The sequence below is a fragment of the Impatiens glandulifera genome, chromosome 8, assembly GCF_907164915.1.
Source record: "Impatiens glandulifera chromosome 8, dImpGla2.1, whole genome shotgun sequence".
In the NCBI taxonomy this organism is placed as follows: Eukaryota; Viridiplantae; Streptophyta; class Magnoliopsida; order Ericales; family Balsaminaceae; genus Impatiens; species Impatiens glandulifera.
Window position 1 is genome coordinate 22,471,698 of NC_061869.1, and position 20,640 is coordinate 22,492,337.

The 20,640-nt window shown below is 30.5% G+C and overlaps 1 protein-coding gene across 1 annotated transcript; it reads right to left on the bottom strand.

Moving 5' to 3' along the window:
• Positions 1 to 53: 53 nt before the first annotated feature.
• LOC124912092 (nucleolar MIF4G domain-containing protein 1) lies at positions 54 to 8,322 on the bottom strand. The gene is made up of 13 exons (XM_047452651.1): positions 8,207 to 8,322; positions 8,025 to 8,119; positions 6,875 to 7,901; positions 6,703 to 6,770; positions 6,524 to 6,606; positions 4,323 to 4,422; positions 4,021 to 4,106; positions 3,856 to 3,938; positions 3,584 to 3,711; positions 3,382 to 3,483; positions 1,774 to 2,067; positions 1,541 to 1,663; positions 54 to 645 (listed from the first exon to the last, which is right to left on the bottom strand). Exons 1-13 carry the CDS (start codon positions 8,208 to 8,210, stop codon positions 256 to 258), a joined length of 2,583 nt encoding a protein of 860 aa, XP_047308607.1. The 5' UTR covers positions 8,211 to 8,322; the 3' UTR covers positions 54 to 255.
• Between the last annotated feature and the right edge of the window lie 12,318 nt (positions 8,323 to 20,640).

A 20,640-nucleotide genomic window follows, 5' to 3' on the forward strand; every position in this document is an offset into this window, starting at 1 on the left:
GCTATAAAAGCAATAAAATTATGCTATAATTTGAATCATAATCCATAAAAACAAATAACAAACAAAAACAAATATTACTTCAAATTTGAACTTCAACAATTTTCAAATAATGATAAAGTGATTACAACAAAGATAGTGACAAAAATAATTTGCAAAATAAATCAAAATTTTAACCTTCAAATGGTTTAATAGAACAGAAGGTCTTAGAACAGAAAAAAAAAATAATGCTATCAGATGTTGATGTAATCAGAAAAGTTACATAAGAACTCCCTCAGCATTATTCAGAGCCTTTTTAGCTAACTTGAATTTGGTGGCAAGTGAGATGTTATTGTCGTGTCCTAAAAGATAAGTTTTGACAAAATACTCGATTCCTTGCCTAAGAATTTCACAATCGGGGCTTCCAGCTAAACGGGTGAATATGTTCCAAACAACGCTATCAGGGTAATCGAAGATTGTTTCGAAAAGCATGCGGAAATGAATTATTCTTCTTGGAGTGAGTGAGATGGGATCTGTGAAGTCGACTCTTTTAAGGATTGCTAGGGATAGAATAAATGAAGCAACCACTTCTGCTACCAATTTTGAAAGGTTCTTTGATCTTATCAATTGCATTGAATCCAGTTGTTTGAAATGATCCAATATACAATTCTGCAAAAATAATAATGTTTGTTTAAAATACATACATTAGAAAATAAGTGCTTATGATGGTGTAGCTAATTAATATCCATCCTAAAATCTTATAATAACTTTATCTAAAAAAAACATAATTATTTCTCATACTACTCTATACTATTACAAATTACCATAGTATCCTTATACTACTACTACAGTTATAAATTGTGTTTCCAAATGAAGTCAATAAAGCTAAAGGATAATTGAGTAATTGAATAAAAACTTCATTTTCTTTTCTAATAATCATAAGGTATTTGAGAAGCAACTTATTTTGCCAAAATAGATTTTATCTTAAGCTGATTTTGAAAGAAGAACTAATTTGATTAATTTCATACAATTAAAGCTTAGAACCTTTAAATATTCTAGAGTAGTGCATCATAACCAAATTTCCCCTCCAAATAAATGATCAGTCCGATATTACTGGACAAATTCTAGATGTACTTTTCCTAATATGAAACTAATTAAGACCTTGTTTGATGAAGTGCTATTTGGATTTAATCCGAATAGTCTCTTGTCTGCTAAACTTTAAATTCTCCCATAACCATCAAATGAAATGTGAACACGTTCTCTCTTTGAAACAAGGGGTATTGTTCTATCCGTGTTTGAAACAACTGTCTTCTCCATATTCCTATATCTCTAGTCAATAATTTTATATGAGAAACTTTCATCATCAATCACTTTATCATTCAACTTCCACCGTTTAAAACATTTTCAAATATTAAATACAAGGATATTTTAATCATTTAACCTAAATAATCCATTTTTTCATCAAACAAGGTTATTTTCCTATTCAAAAAATCCTACATCAAACAAGCTCTAAGTTAATAAATAAATGGAACAAAGATTTAACAGACAAATCTAGAAAACAAACCTGTAATGTGACCTTTTGCCCTCTATCATGGCTACAGAGCTTGGAGGCCAGAATAGTGTAATATTTGTTAAATACTTTTTCCTGTAAACAGCATTCCACCAACACTCTCATGATCTCTCTATCCTGTCAATTCAAACGACACCAAAGTAAAATATAAATTTCAGATAGAAACATCAAACTAGAAAGAGGGAGATCTTCTAGATGGCATCAATGGTGAGAGTTAAGGGATAAACCTGCTTTCCGGGCAAATCCAACCTCAAAAGCTTCTCAAAGGTATCAATATAATCCTCCCCACTCATTATTATACAGAAGATTGCTCTTCTAATATCTGTATTCATCCGTTGATCAGATGCAAGCTGAAGCATTTTCTGTGCTTCAAGGGTCTCCTTGTCAATTTTATGGGCAACCTCATCAACGCGGTCAGAAATTGAAGCTGAATCACCAGATAACCACCACTGGCCTTTCTTGTCAGGATCAATAAGTTTGCTCCATTTGAGTCCTCTTAACAAAATATCTTCGACATTTAACTAAATTATACAACCAACAGTGAAAATATAAGTGCACATATTGATAACTGGACAATTTTTTTACACAGCTTGTTTGGACATATCCAGAGAGACAGCATTTTATTACAAGGTACTAGAAACGAGAAGAAAAAGTCATTAAGAAGAAAGAATCATAATTACATTCAACATATCCAATACAAGGGTTTAGGGATGGCAATGGGACGGATTTAACATCCCCACTCCGTTCTACTTCAGTGATTTTTCTTTCTACTACCATTCGCGAAACTATCGGGTGGCACCATTTATAGTCTAGCCGTTACAAATAATATTTTTATTTATATTAAAACTATTTTAACTAAAATAATTTATAATATAAATAGTCTAATACATTAAATAATTACTGTAATCCCTTGTTATTCCAATATAAAATAATAAAAGTAAATATGAAATGTAAAATACACAAATCGGTGATATTATAAATATGAGTTAAAATGTTTCCATAACAATTTCATCTCTTGACTCTATTTAATCATCAAATATTTCTGAAATAACAACACCTGGAGCTTGTTTGTTCTTGAATATTTGGGGAAAAAATCATTTTTTATGTTGGTTTTAAAAATTCAGATTATTTAGGTTCATTTACCATTTTACTTTTACCTTAAATTTATAATATACGAAGTTTTAAAAAATGGGGTATTTTGTATTTAGTGATGATTTGAGTGAAAGGATAAAAAAGTGATGTTCAATGGGATGGTAGATTATTTGGAAATAATTCCAAATAATCCACATCAAACAAGATCCTAGAAAATATTATCATGCCAGTGTTTTTTACTACAGTATTCCTATTGCAGGTCTATTACTCTCCTCATGGTTTTCCTTGTGCAAAACATATATGCTTAATCAAAATGACTTCCATCAGAGGATGGAACTTGTTGTAAGCAGACAATGTAAAAATCTCATGTGCAAGTTATCACTCAACTAAATTCTAGCATTTCTATAAACAAAATAGGGCTCAGCTGTATCATGAATCCTATTTTTCTCCAACAAGTCTTCACACATCAAACCAATTAATTAATGAAACACAATGCCAAACAAAATTATAGAATTGCCGAATTGGGAAGTAGTGACGACCCCTTATGATCTAAGATGCTTGAAGATTTAGCAAAATGGGTGACAATTGGTTACTGTAGGTTAACGAAATGATTTCATGGCACAATAGAGCCATAGCTCAGTCCAATGACCAAGAAAAAAAAAAGAAGTTGTTCTACAGCTTACTGATGAAAACGAAGCAAACAATAACAGAAGTATGAAGAGGTACATCTCAACTGTCAATACCTTTTGTAGCCACTTCTTTATCCGTGTATGCTGGGGAGCATCCACTTTTGGTCTCTTCTTGTTATTCTTGATATCATATATGGTTTCCAGCATGAACTCCATCTACAAGATAAAAGAATCAAGATGTAACACTAGAATAATAATCTTGAGAGGAGAAGGAGACAGAGAGGAAATCAAACTGCAAAATAAGAGATAGACATACCCTTTTGCCACTCATTTTTATTAGATCACTTTGAGAAGAGGCCTTCAGATCATTAGCTGTTTTCTGGACATTCAGAACAAAATTTTTCATTTCAACAGGATCATCACCTCTCAGATTCATTCCACAACCTAAGAATATGGGAGACAGTACAATGGATTTACATTGAGTGACATTTTCTTACACAAAGGACGGATAAGTTTACATCTCAAGTAAAAAACAGAAAAGTAGTAAAATTCTAAAGAACAAATTGAAGGATGCAAGTAAAGACATACATTCTAGAATTGTCAAGATTGTAGAAACATCTATCTCTGTGAGCCGTTTACTCAACATAATGATGAAGTCATATACTAAGTCGCTGAAAAATGACAAAGGCATATATCCGTTTAGAATGTTTCTAGATACACATGACAATGTAAGAGATATACAAACTAACTAACCTTGAGCAAACTCCAAAAATGTACAAATAACAGAGTAGAAGAGCCAAATTCCGCAAAGAAAGATTGTCTTCTTCCAGGTACTCAACCTGGATAAAGGGAAGTGTGTCACACAATAGCCTAGTGAATCTCAAGAATTGACAGGAAAATTTTGAAACCAGTTTGAAAATTGAGAACTGTACTCAATTTAGGCGTCAAACTCAAGTGTAAATCTAGGCTTAGCACAACAAATGCCAAACATCAATAGACCACACATTATATACAATTCTTGCATCTAGCTAAATATATAGATCAAGTCACACCACCTCAAAATGTTTAGCAAGAGAAGCAAGGACTTTTGAGCCAAAATCAATCCCGACAGAACAAGCCATGCCTGCAATAAATGCCGCGAAAACAGCAGCATATCTTCACATTTATACAGGAAGAAGAAGAAGAAGAAGAAGAAAAAGGTTAGATTATTGGTTGAATGACATGCAAAGACAACTTAGGAGATAAAGCAGACTAAATAAACAGAAATCCCCAAGCACAAGCAAACAGACAAAGAAAATCAAGCATTAAAAACAGTTATACTGTTGATGCCAAATGCACACAAGAACAATATTGGTACAATTAGGTACTTTAAAGAGCTTATAGATAATAAATAGAAGTACTAGTGGAATGTCACAAATGACACGTCACTCGCACGTGGAGAAGAGTCCTGATAACCCAACAGAACTGGGAAACATGTCAAAGTCTGAGTATTGATTATGCTGAAGTCATAAAACCACTAAATATAACGCGAGATAATTATATTCACTTTATGTATGTTTCTTAATATTCCATTTGAAAAATCCGAATATGTTTTGCCCAACGAAAACGATTATATTGTATCCCTACTTTGGGACATTTCTAATGAAAGGACTATGTAAGTCACTTTTCTCAAAAAAGCAAAAATAAAATAAAATGACATCTATTGAACCTAAACAATAAAATAAAAATTATGGAAAATACATTCTCTTTTCTCAAGCATTCATATCCATATATATGGCTACAAATTTACTTTCATGAAGGAATATAGCCAAAGCATCTGATGAAAACAGTCTATGAGGGTAAAGTCACAACACCAACTCCACTAAGATAAATGGTGTGTAGGTTTTTGTTTTCCTTTCTTGATTTTTTAAATTTTACTGGGTGTTTTTAGGAAATAATAGGCAATAGAAAACTTCAGAATTTAAGACATGCAAAGGTTTCCATTTACAACTTAATTCAATCTACCTTTCGCTGGGAAGAAAAAATTGTTTCAACTTCTAGACACATGAAATAAGTATTCTAGCTCTCCCACAACAAGCAAATGAGATATGGCACTCTGAAGAAACTAGTGTCTAGTGATGATTATCATTCATGCTACCCGTACATATACTTTTACACATGTAATTATTCCAACAATACATGTTCAGATACACATTATATAAAATATGGAACCGGCAGAAACTATAATTGTAAGTGGTAATTTATACAGCACTACAAGTCAACAAACTGCTTCATAATTCTATAATTAACGTAATGTGGCAAAGAGTCTGATACAAGGGGAAAGAGTATTAGGGTTAATACATTATGGTGAAAGTGGCAGTTATTGATATAGTAGTATAAATATAATATTAGTTGTTAAGATAGTTATGAAATGAAAATTATTTAAATTCTCTTGTTAGAGTTTTTCTCTCTCATCCCCATTGTATTTACCCTAGTGGTTAGGGTTCTATCTTCCTCCATTAATGCTTCACTACTCATCTCAATATAATTCTTGTATCATTTTATCAATTACTTCTCTATTCATGATTTATACCTAATTCTAATTCAAGGTATAACAGTATACAAGGGGAAAGAGTATTAAAGCTAATACACTATGGTAGAAGTGCAGTTATTGATATAGTAGTATAAATATAATATTAGTTGTTAAGATAGTTATGAAATGAAAATTAGTTGAATTCTCTTGTTAGAGTTTTCTCTCTCATCCACATTGTATTCACCCTAGTGGTTAGGGTTCTATCTCCCTCCATTAATTCTTCACTACTCATCTCAATATAATTCTTGTATCATTTTATCAATTACTTCTGTATTCAAGATTTATGCATAATTCTAATTCAAGGTATAACAGAATCCCTTTCTCACTTTAAGCCAGATTATATTGCACACTTCAAAGTTCAAAGGATTAAGGTAAAATTATTATGCATTAATACCATACCTTATTAACTATTTCTTTTCAAATGGGTTCCTAAATGGCAAGAGAGGCATGGAGTTTAAAGAATTTGTTATCGGTCAATCAAGAGTTCTGCCTAATTTATTATTTTATAAGTCGGCCTTATTTTTTTTATTGGGTTTCAAGGCCATCCATAAATACAGGACCATAACCCTGCTAGTCAGCAGTCACATACTAATGTCTCATGATTTTTTAAGCCACACAGATGACCTTAGTTAATTTTTGGAAAAGTAGCCCCATCCCAACAAGAAAGAAAAGGCAAAACTTAACTGTTCATTGCCACGAGGACCTCCTGAGCATGAAGATATAACCTCATCAACAATTATCTGTGAGGCAATAGCACGAGGAACAGACTGCATAGAGGGAAATTCAAACAGATGATCGTTCCAGACTAGTAAAATGATGCATGCTGACTTTCAAGAGAGAAAAATGAGTTGACGATAGCTTACATGGAAGAGACTAGATATCTCACTTGTTATTGATTCCACGTTTGATTCAGAAAGCCTATTTAGAAGCCCTGCAATGTGTAATTATGGTAATATTACATACTAAAATATAAAGGCAAAATCATACACAACCAAAAAAATTTGTGAATGCAAGATCAAGGTCAATTTTTCATACCTCGTATTCTTCTACGAAGCTGGGCTTGCTCTTCTGATTCAGTAGTTGAACATGATCTTAGGTGCGGAGCTACATATTTTTTAACTCCATTGGACCCTCTTGCCTCACTAAAAACGTGTATTGGTGTATCCTCCTCTACATAAGTTTTCGTTGTCTCAGAAACCACTACATTTGTGCTATCTGCAATTTCAATTTCTTGGTCATCACTTAAAGAACTCATTTTCTTGTTTTTCCTTTTTGAAGACACCTTCACTTGACCTTCATGTGAAGATTCATCACCATTAGCATCCTTTGCAACCAAAAACTCAAGAACATGTGGAGTCTCTTCAATTAATGAATTAATGCCATCATCACCATTCTCCATTTCTATTTCTTGGTAACTTCCCGATTTTGACTTTTTAGTTTTCACTTTCTTTGATGCAGTAGGACTATCGTTGTCATAGTAGTCAAGTTCACTTTTAGATCTCTTGGGTCTTTTATGTAGTTCATGGATCTTAACAGTCTCATGACTGGTAGGCTGAAGTAAATCACTGACCATTTCTGTTGATGCATCACATTCAATCTTTGTCTTCTTCTCTAGTAATGCATTTTTCTTGCTTTTTTTACGTGGAGATTTATTCTCGTCATATTCTTTTCCATTCTCCAAAGTATCAAAAGCTGAAGGCATTCCCTCAAATAACATGTTGAGCCCATCATCATCCCCATGTAGCCTCCCACCCTTAATCTTTAACCTTTTAGCGAGCTTCTTTTCCCATTTCAGATCCTCCTCGGCTGTGATTGTACCACCTACTTGAATGTTCATAGAGAGTGGTTCCCCAAATAAAGCTTTTGACTTCTTCTTTGGTGCCCCAAATTTTTTCGAACTTATGCATTTTCTAGGTTTAGGAACCTCATGTTTGTTCACCACGGCGTCTATCTCAGAGTTATTTGGTTCATCAGTAAACTCCATATGTGACCTTTCTTCTTCTTTTGATTCTGCATTTTTCTTCTTTGAATGCAATGAAATTTTCTTGGATTCCTGGGGTCTCTACAAATATTGCAAAACACATCTCAAGAATAAGTGCAAGAATATATATTTTTTAACAACTTGAAAAATTATTTGCTCAATAAAGATGCAGAGAGTAGATAAAAAAAAGTGACTTAGAAATACCTGATGTTCAAGCCATGATTCATGTTTCTTCTGGTTCTTTTCTAAGCGAGCTTCCTTTCGCAGTTCCCGACGTGACTTCTCACCCTGTTTCTTTTCTGTATAAAAAAAAGAATAAACATATATAAACAGTTGTCTTCCTCACTGAGGACTAAAGGAGCAAAAAGTGACAAGAGAATTCTTACCCATTATTAGAGCTAAAGATCATCAAAGGTAACAGAGAACTGCGAGCACAAAATACGATCCATTATAATTATAAATTAGTAAAAGGGAATATATGTCTTATCTCATATTTATAGATATAAACCTCTTCATTCGGGCTTTAGCATTGGAGGAGTTTGGGGATTTCTCAAGCACAATGATACACAATATGCAGAACTTATAGATGGTTCACAGTTAATTAAATTGGGCAGACCTGACTACATGCAGGCCGTTGTTATGATATATCCAATTCACTCTAAAATAACTTGCATATCCATGAACACTAACAGATAAAAGCCTCTAAATGATGACAAAAACACCATGGTCTAAAGCATGCTCATTAACCAGCGGTGATCCCTTTAGAACAAAATTACATTTGGACAACCCACGTACAATGGTGCAACATGAGAAATCCCAAAATTTTAAGCTAGAATATATTGCGAAAATGCATGAACATTCACACCAAAATATCTATATAACTTTTGAAAACGACCTCTATTTTAAGCATTTGATCAGAGGAGAATGTTTAAAACACGTCTCAAAGTAGCATGCCAAGATTTCAGCACTTCATCCTTAAATAAAATATTCAAATTTCACCTCATAACGTAACATGTGTAATGCCTAACATTCCAGCTCAAACTTTGTTATGATTTCTTAGAATCTTGGCTCATGATTGTAGACAATACTAAATGTTCAGCATAAGTTTTTACTACAGAAAACATAAAATACGTTATCCACCCACCCCCTCCCTTCTAAATTTATCTTAATCATTGCAATGTACAACCATTGCACACAGTTTTATCTGCATAACCATATTGCTAAAGACAGATAGATAGACCCAAGTGTTTGTCTTGATTTAAAAGTAAAAGATAAGAAGCATTAGAAGCTGCATTCCTCCGAAGAGGTATACAATAATATGCTCAAAGAAGTTGCAAGTTCTAATCCAATAGTATATATCTATTACTTTCTACATTTCCAACTCGTGTCACCAAAATGCAAAACTTGGGAGCACTATAAATCATCATTGCTAAGGAAGGTCATATATATTAATACACTCGAAATTTGAATTCATCCTGCTAAGCAAGGGTACAGCAACAAAACCTTCCAAAAACCACTACCTTACATTGAATATCAAACCCTTTTGGGCTAACCCCGAAAGACAATTCCAACATGAACACTTGACAATGTAATTCTCAACATAATAAACTCCAATAAAAAAGTGTCTGAAACAGAATAATTACTGATCAAAGTATGTTTTAATTTGATTGTACCATGATAGATAAACAAATAATTTTAACTAGGAATATCCAGTAAGAGCATCGATATCCATAATAAAGGGATTCACTTCATTTTATCTATGGAACTTTCCAAGGAAGTGTTTAATTCCGAGAAAGTTCACACCTTGGAAGGCGAAAGTAATCAGAGAGAGGATCTAAGATTTTTGTTAAAAGAAACCGTTAGTTAATACTAATGTAGATCGTTTGGATCCTCAAAAACAACCATAACTAAGAGGAGAAATCAACTAAAAGTCTTAAAGCGCGTAAGAAACATTTAAATATTTGAAAAAAAGCGATTAAATCAATCTCAGGCAGCTAGGGATAGGGTAAAAAATTGGTTACCTGTAAGAAAATATATGAGTCCGGAAGACGACGATGGAAGATACGATTCGCGACCGAAACCTCCAAAAACTATCCGTATACGGATTCGTCTAACAAAAGGAAGCGAATATTGTATAAACGGGGTGAAAGGAGTGAGCAAGGAGTCGAAGAGGAGTGAATTTCTTCTTCTTTTTCGCCCTACTTTATTTATACCTTAACAATTTTAAAATATATATACTTAAATATCAAATTAATAATAAATTTTATATTTTTTGAAAATTGTAACCTAGTAATTGCTTTTCCGCAGCTTTAACACGTGTTGTGGACACGTGTCAATATAGGAAATAACGCGTAGTGACTCGAGATTCGATATGTTTCAACATTGGTTTGTGTACCAGACAATCTTTGTTTTAAAATAAAATATTATTTTAAAAAATTTTGAAAAATATCTGACAACTTTTAGAAATTAATTATAAAATAATTAATTTTGTTCAAACTTTAATAATCTGGAACTAAATAACCTTTTAACTAAAGTCGGTTTAAATTAATCAAACATAACTAATTTAAAAAATTATTTATTTGAAAACAGAGTCGCCAAATGATTTTAGAAAAATCAGTAAAAAGGTATACGTGTATAAACATATTTTATACCAGAGTTTTATAAAGGGTTCTATTTTTGGTTACGCTCGGGAAAGGGTTTTCACGCGTCTTTCACGTCCGTCAAATTATTATGATTATTGATTTTGAGTTAACTATTTTGATTTTATAGATAATTTTTTTATATGTAGCATTGGATTATTTAGATAAAATGATAAAAATAATTATATTTTAAATATAATTTTATTTCTTTTATATTAGATTATAAATTTTTTAAAACTCACTAAAAAATAGATAAAGTGACAAGATTAGTTTCTTTAGGATCTAATTCTATTTCCACATTATAGAAAGTCATTTTAACTTCTTAAATAAAAAAAAAAAAAATTCTTAAAAGGACATTATTTTTTTCAATATCAACATTTATTTTACCATTTTATTACATTTAAAATAAAATTCTTTTTATCATTTTACATCTTAAACAAATTTATTTATTTTCTATTAAGAATTAATTCTTATTTAAATAAATATATACTTACATATAAAAAATATAATTATTTATATAATTTTATTAAAATAATTAACAATCTAGTTAAATTGTATAAATATTTTACATAAATAAAATTCTCAATATATAAATTGAAGGGCGAAAATTAACTATTGGAATAGTTGAAGAGCTCATAGTTCATAGTTAAGGTCGCCTTATGTTTAAAGAAGAAAAAAAATTGACATTCATCATTTCTGAAAGCCTTATGTTTAAGAAAAAAAAAATTGACAGTCATCATTTCTGAAAGCCTTATGTTTAAGAAGAAAAAATATTTACGGTCATCGTTTCTAAAAAAAAAAATTGACAGCCATCATTTCTGAAAATATGAGGACTACATTAGAGTAATTGAGAAAACCATTCAAAAAATTTGTCCTAAAATATAATATATATTTAAATATATAATATAAAATTAAATAAGGATGTATAACCTAAATGAAACTTATCTAAAGAAACTAATATAACCTAGAGGCAATAGAAATAGATTGAGTTATATAAGCTGAATGAAACTATATCCTATATAAAATGATAGTGAGTTTTAAGGGGATATATTTGACCATTTAGCCAAGAGCCAAGGAAGGAAGGGGAGAAAGTAATAGTAATTAATATTAAGAGGAATCTCTCATGGCGGAAATTAAGGATTTTGGCATTAAAAGTGGCTGGGCCTAGATTTAGCTGCCCCTCGTTATCACCGGTAACAATTTTTTAAGATAAAATTCAAATTCAAAACTTTTAAAAATATAGTTTGATCAAACATGATCGAAATAACGTTACATTGATCTAAAAATCATCCTAACATATTTACAAACATGTTGCCATCTATTTGAATCAAACAATCAAGATTAAAGCTGAATTTTTAAAAATCCAGATTTTCAATTCAAATTTTTGTTTATTAAGTTTAAGATTGATTTGATCGAATCTCTTTCAATAGAAAGTTCATGTAACATCTAGGGATTGATTCTAAACAAAGAAATCATACAATTGAACCCTAAAACAGATAAAACTGATCAAACTTGGTAAAAAAATAATTTTCAATTATAAATTGAAATTCAATGGATCTGGAATCTTACCAACAACTAGAGAACTAGAGGTGAGCATTGGGTGGATTAATCTAAAATCCAATCTAATCTGAATTCGAAATACTAATTCGAATTCAATATTCCAATTTTGGATTTGATTAAATTCAGAATGGATTAGGATTATCAAATTATCCAAACTATCTAAATAAAATATATTTTTTAATTTGTTTTTCTTTAAATTTCAATTTAATATAATATATTTTTGACTTATTTTTGCATCATTTAGTCAACATTTTTTTTTTCATATTTGAATTTTTTAATTATAACATTAAAATTTTATTAAAAATAATAAAATAAATCAAAATTAAGTAATTAAATAAGAAAATATTTAATGAAATTAACTTAAAGGTGAGCATTTGACAAAGTAATTCGAACCGAATTACAAAATTAGATTAACTATTTCGGTTTGGATTAAATTAAGATTGAATTTGAATAATTCAATTAATAAAAAAAATAATTTGAATTAAATATTAAAAAAATATTTAATTTACTTTTTCATTTTTTAATTAAATACAAATAAAAAATTTGAATTAATTATAAAAAAACTATTATTAAATAATTTCAAAATTCATTTTCGATCTATATTAATTAGAAAAATGGTTTGAATTACAGATTCAATTAATTTAGTTTGGATTTAATTCGGATCAGACAAAACAGATCGGTATTACCCGTTTTCTCACCCCCTATGAAGAACACTTCTAGGAATTGTTGGAAACTTTTTCAAAGCCTGGATCCAAGTTGTGATCACTGGAAGAGATTTTATAAAAATCTGTTCTTGGATGGATTCTTGAATCTTTGATTCAGGCTGTAATTAGTGTCGGCCTCGAGTTTTAGGCTGCCCCAGCCTAAAAAAACGTCAATTTTAACAGCTAAAAAATGATTAAAAAAAAGGTTTTTGTGAGGTTAGAACTCATGACCATGTAAAATCATTTTGTTTAACTCCTAAACCAGTAGGCTAAATTTTTTTATGTTTAAAAAAATACTAAAATTGTCTTCTTTATTTTAATAAATGGGCTGCCCTAGCCCGGGGGTTTACTGGGCTTACCCCAGGGCCGGCCCTGACTGTAATGTATGTGAATTGTTGGATGGATTGATAGAGAATCAAATGAGGATTATTTATAGTTTAATTCGTCGATTTGAAGTTTTATCCCTAAACCTTATCCTTAGTCATGGCAGCCTAGTTTTAGTGGAAGATAAGATTAATAGGCTTAGGGCTATTGTAGGCGAGGATAAGAAGAGCAAGTGGGTGGAAAAATCAAAGGATAAGGTGGACTAACGAAGAAGCTAGAGCTTCTGGAAAATTGTCGAAATCGTTGTAGGTTTTCGCGAAGAAGACGATCAATACGACGCCGTTTAAATCTGTCGTAATCGCGTCGTTGGCGTTCCGTGGCATTCTTTTGTGTTTGAGTGGCTGGACTAACGGGCATGACGTCTCGTTAGTTGTTTCCGTGTAGATCAGGCGCGTGCGTGCTCCGATACAGCGGGCATGCGTGGCTGATTCTTGGGCACTGGATGAAAATCCAGCGTTGATCCGATGGTCTAGAATCCTATTGCATAATTTCAACTACATAGGATTATCAGTTTTATATTTTTATAGAAGGGTTATTTGAAATCAAAATTTAATCCCATTCTTGCGTTTTTCTCACCAAAAATTTTATAAAAAAATATTTTTGAAAACATAATAAAAATTACGTTTATTATTTTTATTTTGGGGGATTTTTTTGGTATTTTGGGGTATTTATTTAATTATTTTAAGCCATTAATTATACATAATTTATGTTTAAAATCATAATTAAATAATTTCAACCACTTCTTAGATTTAATTTGGGTAAAATAAATATAATATTTTAACCTCAAATTAATTTTGGATTTTTATTTAATTTTTCTAGTTAGGGTTTAATTATCACAATATTTAACCCAATTTTAATTTTTAATTTTTTTGGGTTATTTTGAATTTAAAAATTCAAAATATTATTTTAATATTATTATAAATAATAATAATTTTTGTAAAATAGGGTAGGTCAAATTTTCATGCTTACAAAAATGATTAATGTATTATATTAATTTTCATCAGATGGACGTTGGATTCTCATCCAACGCCTAGAAGTAGGTCGCGTAACCCGTTGTAGAGGAAGGACGCGTGCATATGCGAGGCACCGTATCAACTAACTGGACGTTATCCCCGTTAGCCAAAACGCTAGCGAAATGCCCATATGCCAACGAAGTTAGACGGAAGTTTCGAACGTGCTCAAAACGACGTCGTTTTGAGTGCCACCTTTATCTCCATCGCGACGATGAATCATATAAGATCAAAGACTCGTCTTTGATCTTCTCTTTTTGGAACTCAGCCTACAATCAACCATTTCGGATGATTTAAAGGATGAAATGATCACCCTACCACGGTGATCATTTATCTTACAACTATAGGGATGATTCATCCCTATATCATCAAATGGCTAGAAGAACAACCAAAACGTCATTAATAGCTTTTGGCTGATTCAATCCACTTGAAGCTCACAACCGACTCTAGAAAGCTATAAATAGTCCCCCCCAAGTAATTCTAAAGCCAAGGAATCAACTATTCCCTTCAAACCGAAAAAAATTAGAAATTTGCCATTAAAGCTTAAAGATTTCGAATTTTCTGTTTGAAGCCATAAATCTTGGATCTGAGCATCCCAAAAGCTTTCCTAAGTACTAAGGAGTGTTCTTCAATCATTGGTAAGGTTTCAATCACCCTCTAATTTATATTTACAATTTGAATTTAAAATTTTTATATTTCAAATTGCATAAACTTGTATGTTTACTGTTTATGATGTTTTATGGCTGGATATTGATCCTAGGATCGTTTATAAATTTTTTGGATAGGTTAGAGACTATCAATCAACATAAAACAGAAAAACTCCAATTTAAATTTTAAAAATAAAAAACGTATTTGTTGTTCTTGGGCTAATTCTCTTGAATCACATCATGGAAAACATATTGTAATGATGTTGGGAAACTATTTGGATCATATTTGATCCATCCCAATAATGTTTGATCAAAATCAAAAAATTTAAAATAATTGAAAATTTTGAGTTCTTTATTTGGTCAAAACGAACAGCTAGTGTTCATGTTTTGGTACCAATCAAGTATATGAGATATAAGGAAACTATTGGGCAGCTCTTTTCCCCTCAAAACAACTTTAAAATCAAAAACTCAAATTTTGATCACAAATTGTTTTGAACGATTACCTTGAGATGATGATCAACATGTTCCTAAAAGTTTTGTGAAGTTAACTAAACCCTTGAATCAAAGAATCCAAACCAAAAAAAAATGAATTTTAAAAAAAATGAACATTGTTGTTCTTGAAGACCGAGGCTTGTTAGCCTAGGACCGAGACCTAGGACCGAGAAATCTGAACCTAGGACCAAGTCTTAGGACTGAGAATTTTTACAGGACCGAGAGGTCTGATTGAGGTCTAGGACCGAGAGGTTCAACCTAGGACCGAGTATCTCCGAACCTATGACCGATGAACTTAGCCTAGAGCTAACCTAAGACCGGTGAGTTTATACACTCAGACCGATGAACTTAGCCCAAGGCTAACCCAGGACTGATGAGTTTATACACCTAGACCGGTAATTTTAGCCAAGTATTGAGAGTCCTTAACACCTAGACCGAGGGACTTTGGTAGTCCGATCGAAGATCCATATCCTCAACCCAAACCAAGGGTTTTTAGACCTTGACCCATAAAAATGAACCCAAAGCCTAGAGCTCCGGTCCTAAGGCCTATTTGGCTCCACTTTACAAAATCCAAAATTATATTTGTAATTTTAGAACCCGAAACCATTTTTTAAAATTCCCCAAAAAATAGTAAATGATCTCAAAATATTTTTGAGATATTTTCACAAAATAAATATTTTGATTAAGGAATGTTTGGTATTTATTTCTAAACCCCAACACTCTTAAAAATGACTGATAATCTTTAGTTATAATCCTCCCTTGTTATTATCAGCAACATGTATCAGTATTTAAATATTGTTGTTCAAATATTTTAAATAACGTTAAAACCTAGAAGCATGACTAGGAATGGAAAAATAATTGGTTAAAACTCAAACGTTATACAACTGATTTTCAAAAAAAAACTTTATAAGTAAAGACCATTTTTTAAACGGGTACAGAAGATGATGCGTGAAAGCCTTTCCCAGGTATTACCAAACTACGAACTAAAAAAAACTTTGGCCAATATGTTTATACACGTATGCCAACCTTTATTGATTTTCTAAAAAATTAATTGACGACTTTCAAATAAACAATCTTTTAAATTAACTATTTTTAATTAATTTAAATTAATGGATTTCTAAAAAATTAAATTGTAATTTGATTACCGCAAATCCCCAAATGATATAAAATTGAACCCCGAAATTAATTATTTTTAATTCATTACAATAGTTGTCAAGAATCATTTTAAAATCCTTTAAATAAATGTTTTATTTAAAAGAAAATCCTGACACGCAAATCGAGGTTAAAATTTTTGAACCTCGAGCTTTTCTACAAAACTGATACCAAAGAGTTTTTCCGAGGATTACAAATATATAATTTTCAATATATTGCAGAATTTAAACAATCGATATGAGTCCAATGTGGTTGATGTCTAATGAAACATCTAAATTTTGTTGGAGAAAGAATGATGATGTGATTAATTATGGTTGGTTGATGTTTTATTTAATGATGTATTAGATTTTAAATATGATAATTGATTTAATAACTTGTATAATTTGTTGTTATAATAGTTTAGTTGTTTTTGATAATTTCATTGAAAAAACAATTTTGAATTCAAGATTTTGCAATAAAAAAAAAATGAATTTGCTTCATTTTATAATTAACTAATTTTAAAAAAAAAATCGAATAATTAAAAAAATGAATTGATAAACATCAGTAGTCACCACACATACTGCCACACTTACATTGGATGTCACACCTACACAAGATGTCACACCCTCACATGATGTCACACATGCACATAATGTTATCAATGATAGAACAGGGTAAAAAAATAATTTAGTTATATATTAATAATTATTTATTTACATAAACTAAATCAATTGTTTTTTTATTTAAGCTTCTTCTTCCAAAAGAAGACGGTGAAGTAATAAAGATTTTGCCTTGACAAAAATAATGGAAAATGGAGAAAAGACAGGTGTCATCTTTAGTTATGTGGATAAAAAATCATTTTATAAGAATAAAAAAACATGGTACTGTCACCTAGGGATAATCCTACAAAATACTTTTGTAGTCAAACATTGCACGTTGAAATGGAAAACTGAGGTGTTGTTCGGATTCGGATTATTTTTAAAACTCAAAGTAATAATTACGAACAGAGCCGTACATACTATTTAATATTATAATAATAATTTCACATTTTTCCTTATTTACCTTGCAGTTTTCCTTTTTCCCAGATTTTCATTCAATTTATTCACTTTTTCCAAAGCTTAAGTCTGCACCGACTCTCTGTATATTCATTCAATTTCAACTACCTCCATCTTCTGCTTTTCATCTTCTCCATCTTCTGCTTTTCATCTTCTCCATCTTCGTATCATTTGGTATCTTTTCTAGAGTCTTACAGATTTATCTTCATATCATTTATTATTCGTTCATATATTTAATATCTTTATTTAAAGTAGATTTGAAGATTTACGTCTCTGTATTTTCATTCAATTTATCCACTTTTCTAAAGTTGTCTGTACCGACTCTCTGTATATTCATTCAATTTCAACTACCTCCATCTTCTGCTTTCATTTTCATAAGATCTACTTCAAAGGTTTATAAATTACTTAACTTCTGCAGAAGTTTTACTCACCACAATATTTTCTCTTTCATCATTTTCGGGCACTGGAAGATTTATCACCGCTCATTTCTTCTTTCATCTAATTCAAATCACAAGGTTAGTATTTCTCTTTACTTCATCGATATTATTTATCTTCTGCCGAAAGATGAAAGATTTATATTATTTACAGGCTAGTATTTCTCTTCACGAAGATTTAATCACAGCTCATTTCTTCTTTCATCTGTTTCAAATCGAAAACAAGGTTAGCATTTTCCTTTACTTTATCCTTTACTTTATCTATATTACTTAGGGTTTATAATTTATCTGTATTTCCTTTCACTTTATTTATATTTCAGAATCGGGATATAGATATTTTTAAATGAAAAATGATAGGTTTCTAAAAGTTTGTTTATATGTTTTAAATGAAACCCTCTCATGAATGAAAACACACTCGGGTTTTCAAGGTTTTTTATGTTGAAATAAATTATATTTTTGTGTATTGTTTATATTGAAATTTAATTATTATGAAAATTAAAATTCAAAACTAACTACTAATTTTTTGATAGATTCATTGTATTTTTTAAAATAATGTATTTGTTGATAATCATTGTTTGGATAAACTGTAATATTATTTTTTATTTAGGTTAAATATGAATTGTTTCATTGTTTCTATTAGGAAAATGTCACTTTGGAAACCACCTGGGGTTAACAAATCAAACCTTGCAAGGTGGGATTCTTCTCCAGAAAAAGTTACATTTTTTCTTGAAATATTGTGTATGGAGAAAGAAAAAATGATAGTTGGACAGCCATGGCCAACCAATCCAACATATAATGTCTTGATTAAAGCATTTTAGGATAAATATATGATTTATCATACAAAAGAGCAATTCAAGAACCACTTTCGTACTAAAAAAATCTTTGGTCTGAATTACGATGGGCTACACTCCAAACTGGCCTAGGATGGGATCCGATACGGAATATGATTGATGCCAATGATAGTTGGTGGGACTATGTTAGGGTAATTATTTTTTGATTAAACATTTATTGGATATGTAATTTTTTAGATTTTAATATGTTTGGTATTTTTTTGTAGGAAAATAAAAAAGCTTTGTATCAATATAAAGGAAAGACAATTCCAGACTATGCTTTGTTGGAACGTCTTTTTGCTGGTGACCGTGCAAATGGTAATTATATTCGCTCTCCTTTTGAACCTCTTCCATTTACATCTATTGTCGAAGAGGGATCAGGTGACTCCGATAAATCATTAGAAAATCAATTTATTGACCCTCAAGACGGAATTCGTGTTGAAGCAACAGAATCTATTACTATGTCTAGTGGTAAAAAAAGGGCAATGAGTTCATCTAGGAGGAGTAAAAGAATCAAAAAAGATTCCCCAATAAAAAGACTCGAGAAAGTATTTGTAAATCTTCTAGATAGGAATAAACAAATGCAAAAACAATCGTCGCCACAATATCGCCGGCCAGATTCTGATTCAATGTCCTCTCCTTCGACCATTTCACCTACTCCAATGAAAAAGTGTTTAGATATTATGCTTGGACAATTATGCCTTCAACGTGGGTCTGAAACATTCAATCACATATCTCATATTTTGCGGTGAATTCTAATTTTATTGAAATTTTCTTAGAGCTTGAAAATAATGAACAAAGATGGAGTTGGATCAAGCACGAGCTTGAAGTTGCAAATATTGTTGACTCAAGTTTCGAACAAAATTACTCAAATATTGGACTTCATGATCTTAATTTTCCACCAAGTTGTTTTCATAGTTTATTTTGTAGTTTTTGAAACTTATGACTTATTTTTGTGATATATTATAATTATATTTTTGTGATATTATAATAATATTTTTGTATTTATAAACTATATTAGCGTATCTATTTTTGTGATGACCTGGGGTTGATCAATGTAAGGTTTGTAAGGTTGGTTAAATGAAGATGTATTACTTTTAAGGATTATGTTATTTTAAATGTTATGTTATGTTAGAGTATGATTATTTGGAACTAATTTATAACAAATTAATGATGATATATTAAATGCGTAATAAAATAAAATAAAAAAACTCAATTCACAAGTTATTCATTCATTCAATATATCTGTATAATACTTTGTAATTATGTACATTTCAAATAATATACATTATTTAATCACATAGACAAACAAAAATAATTTGTAATTATGTACATTTCAAATAATATACATTATTTAATCACATAGACAAACAACAATAAAGATATAATCATTTTATCCTATGGACTAAAATTACATAATAATTGAGATAATATTTACATTTCAAATGCTATCCAATGGACAAACAACAATAAATACATACATTGTTTAATCCTAAGGACCAAAAGTACATAATAATTGAGATAATATTTACATTTTAAATGTTATCCAATGGACAAACAACAATAAATACATACATTGTTTAATCCTAAGGACCAAAAGTACATAATAATTGATATAATATGTACATTTCAAATGTTATCCAATGGACAAACAACAATAAGTACATACATTGTTTAATCCTAAGGACCAAAAATACATAATAATTGAGATAATATGTACATACATCATTTAATCCAATGGACAAACAATAACAAGTACATATTTTTATCTTATGGACAAATTAAAAACAATAATTGAGTTTTTACCTATAAAGAACACATTCATCCGTCTATTTTTTATGTTCATATTTTCCTTTTCACAAATCATAACACATCTCTCTCTTCTTTATTGAGTTTTTTTTTCACGTCTTATTTTTAGTTATTAGTATTTCTGA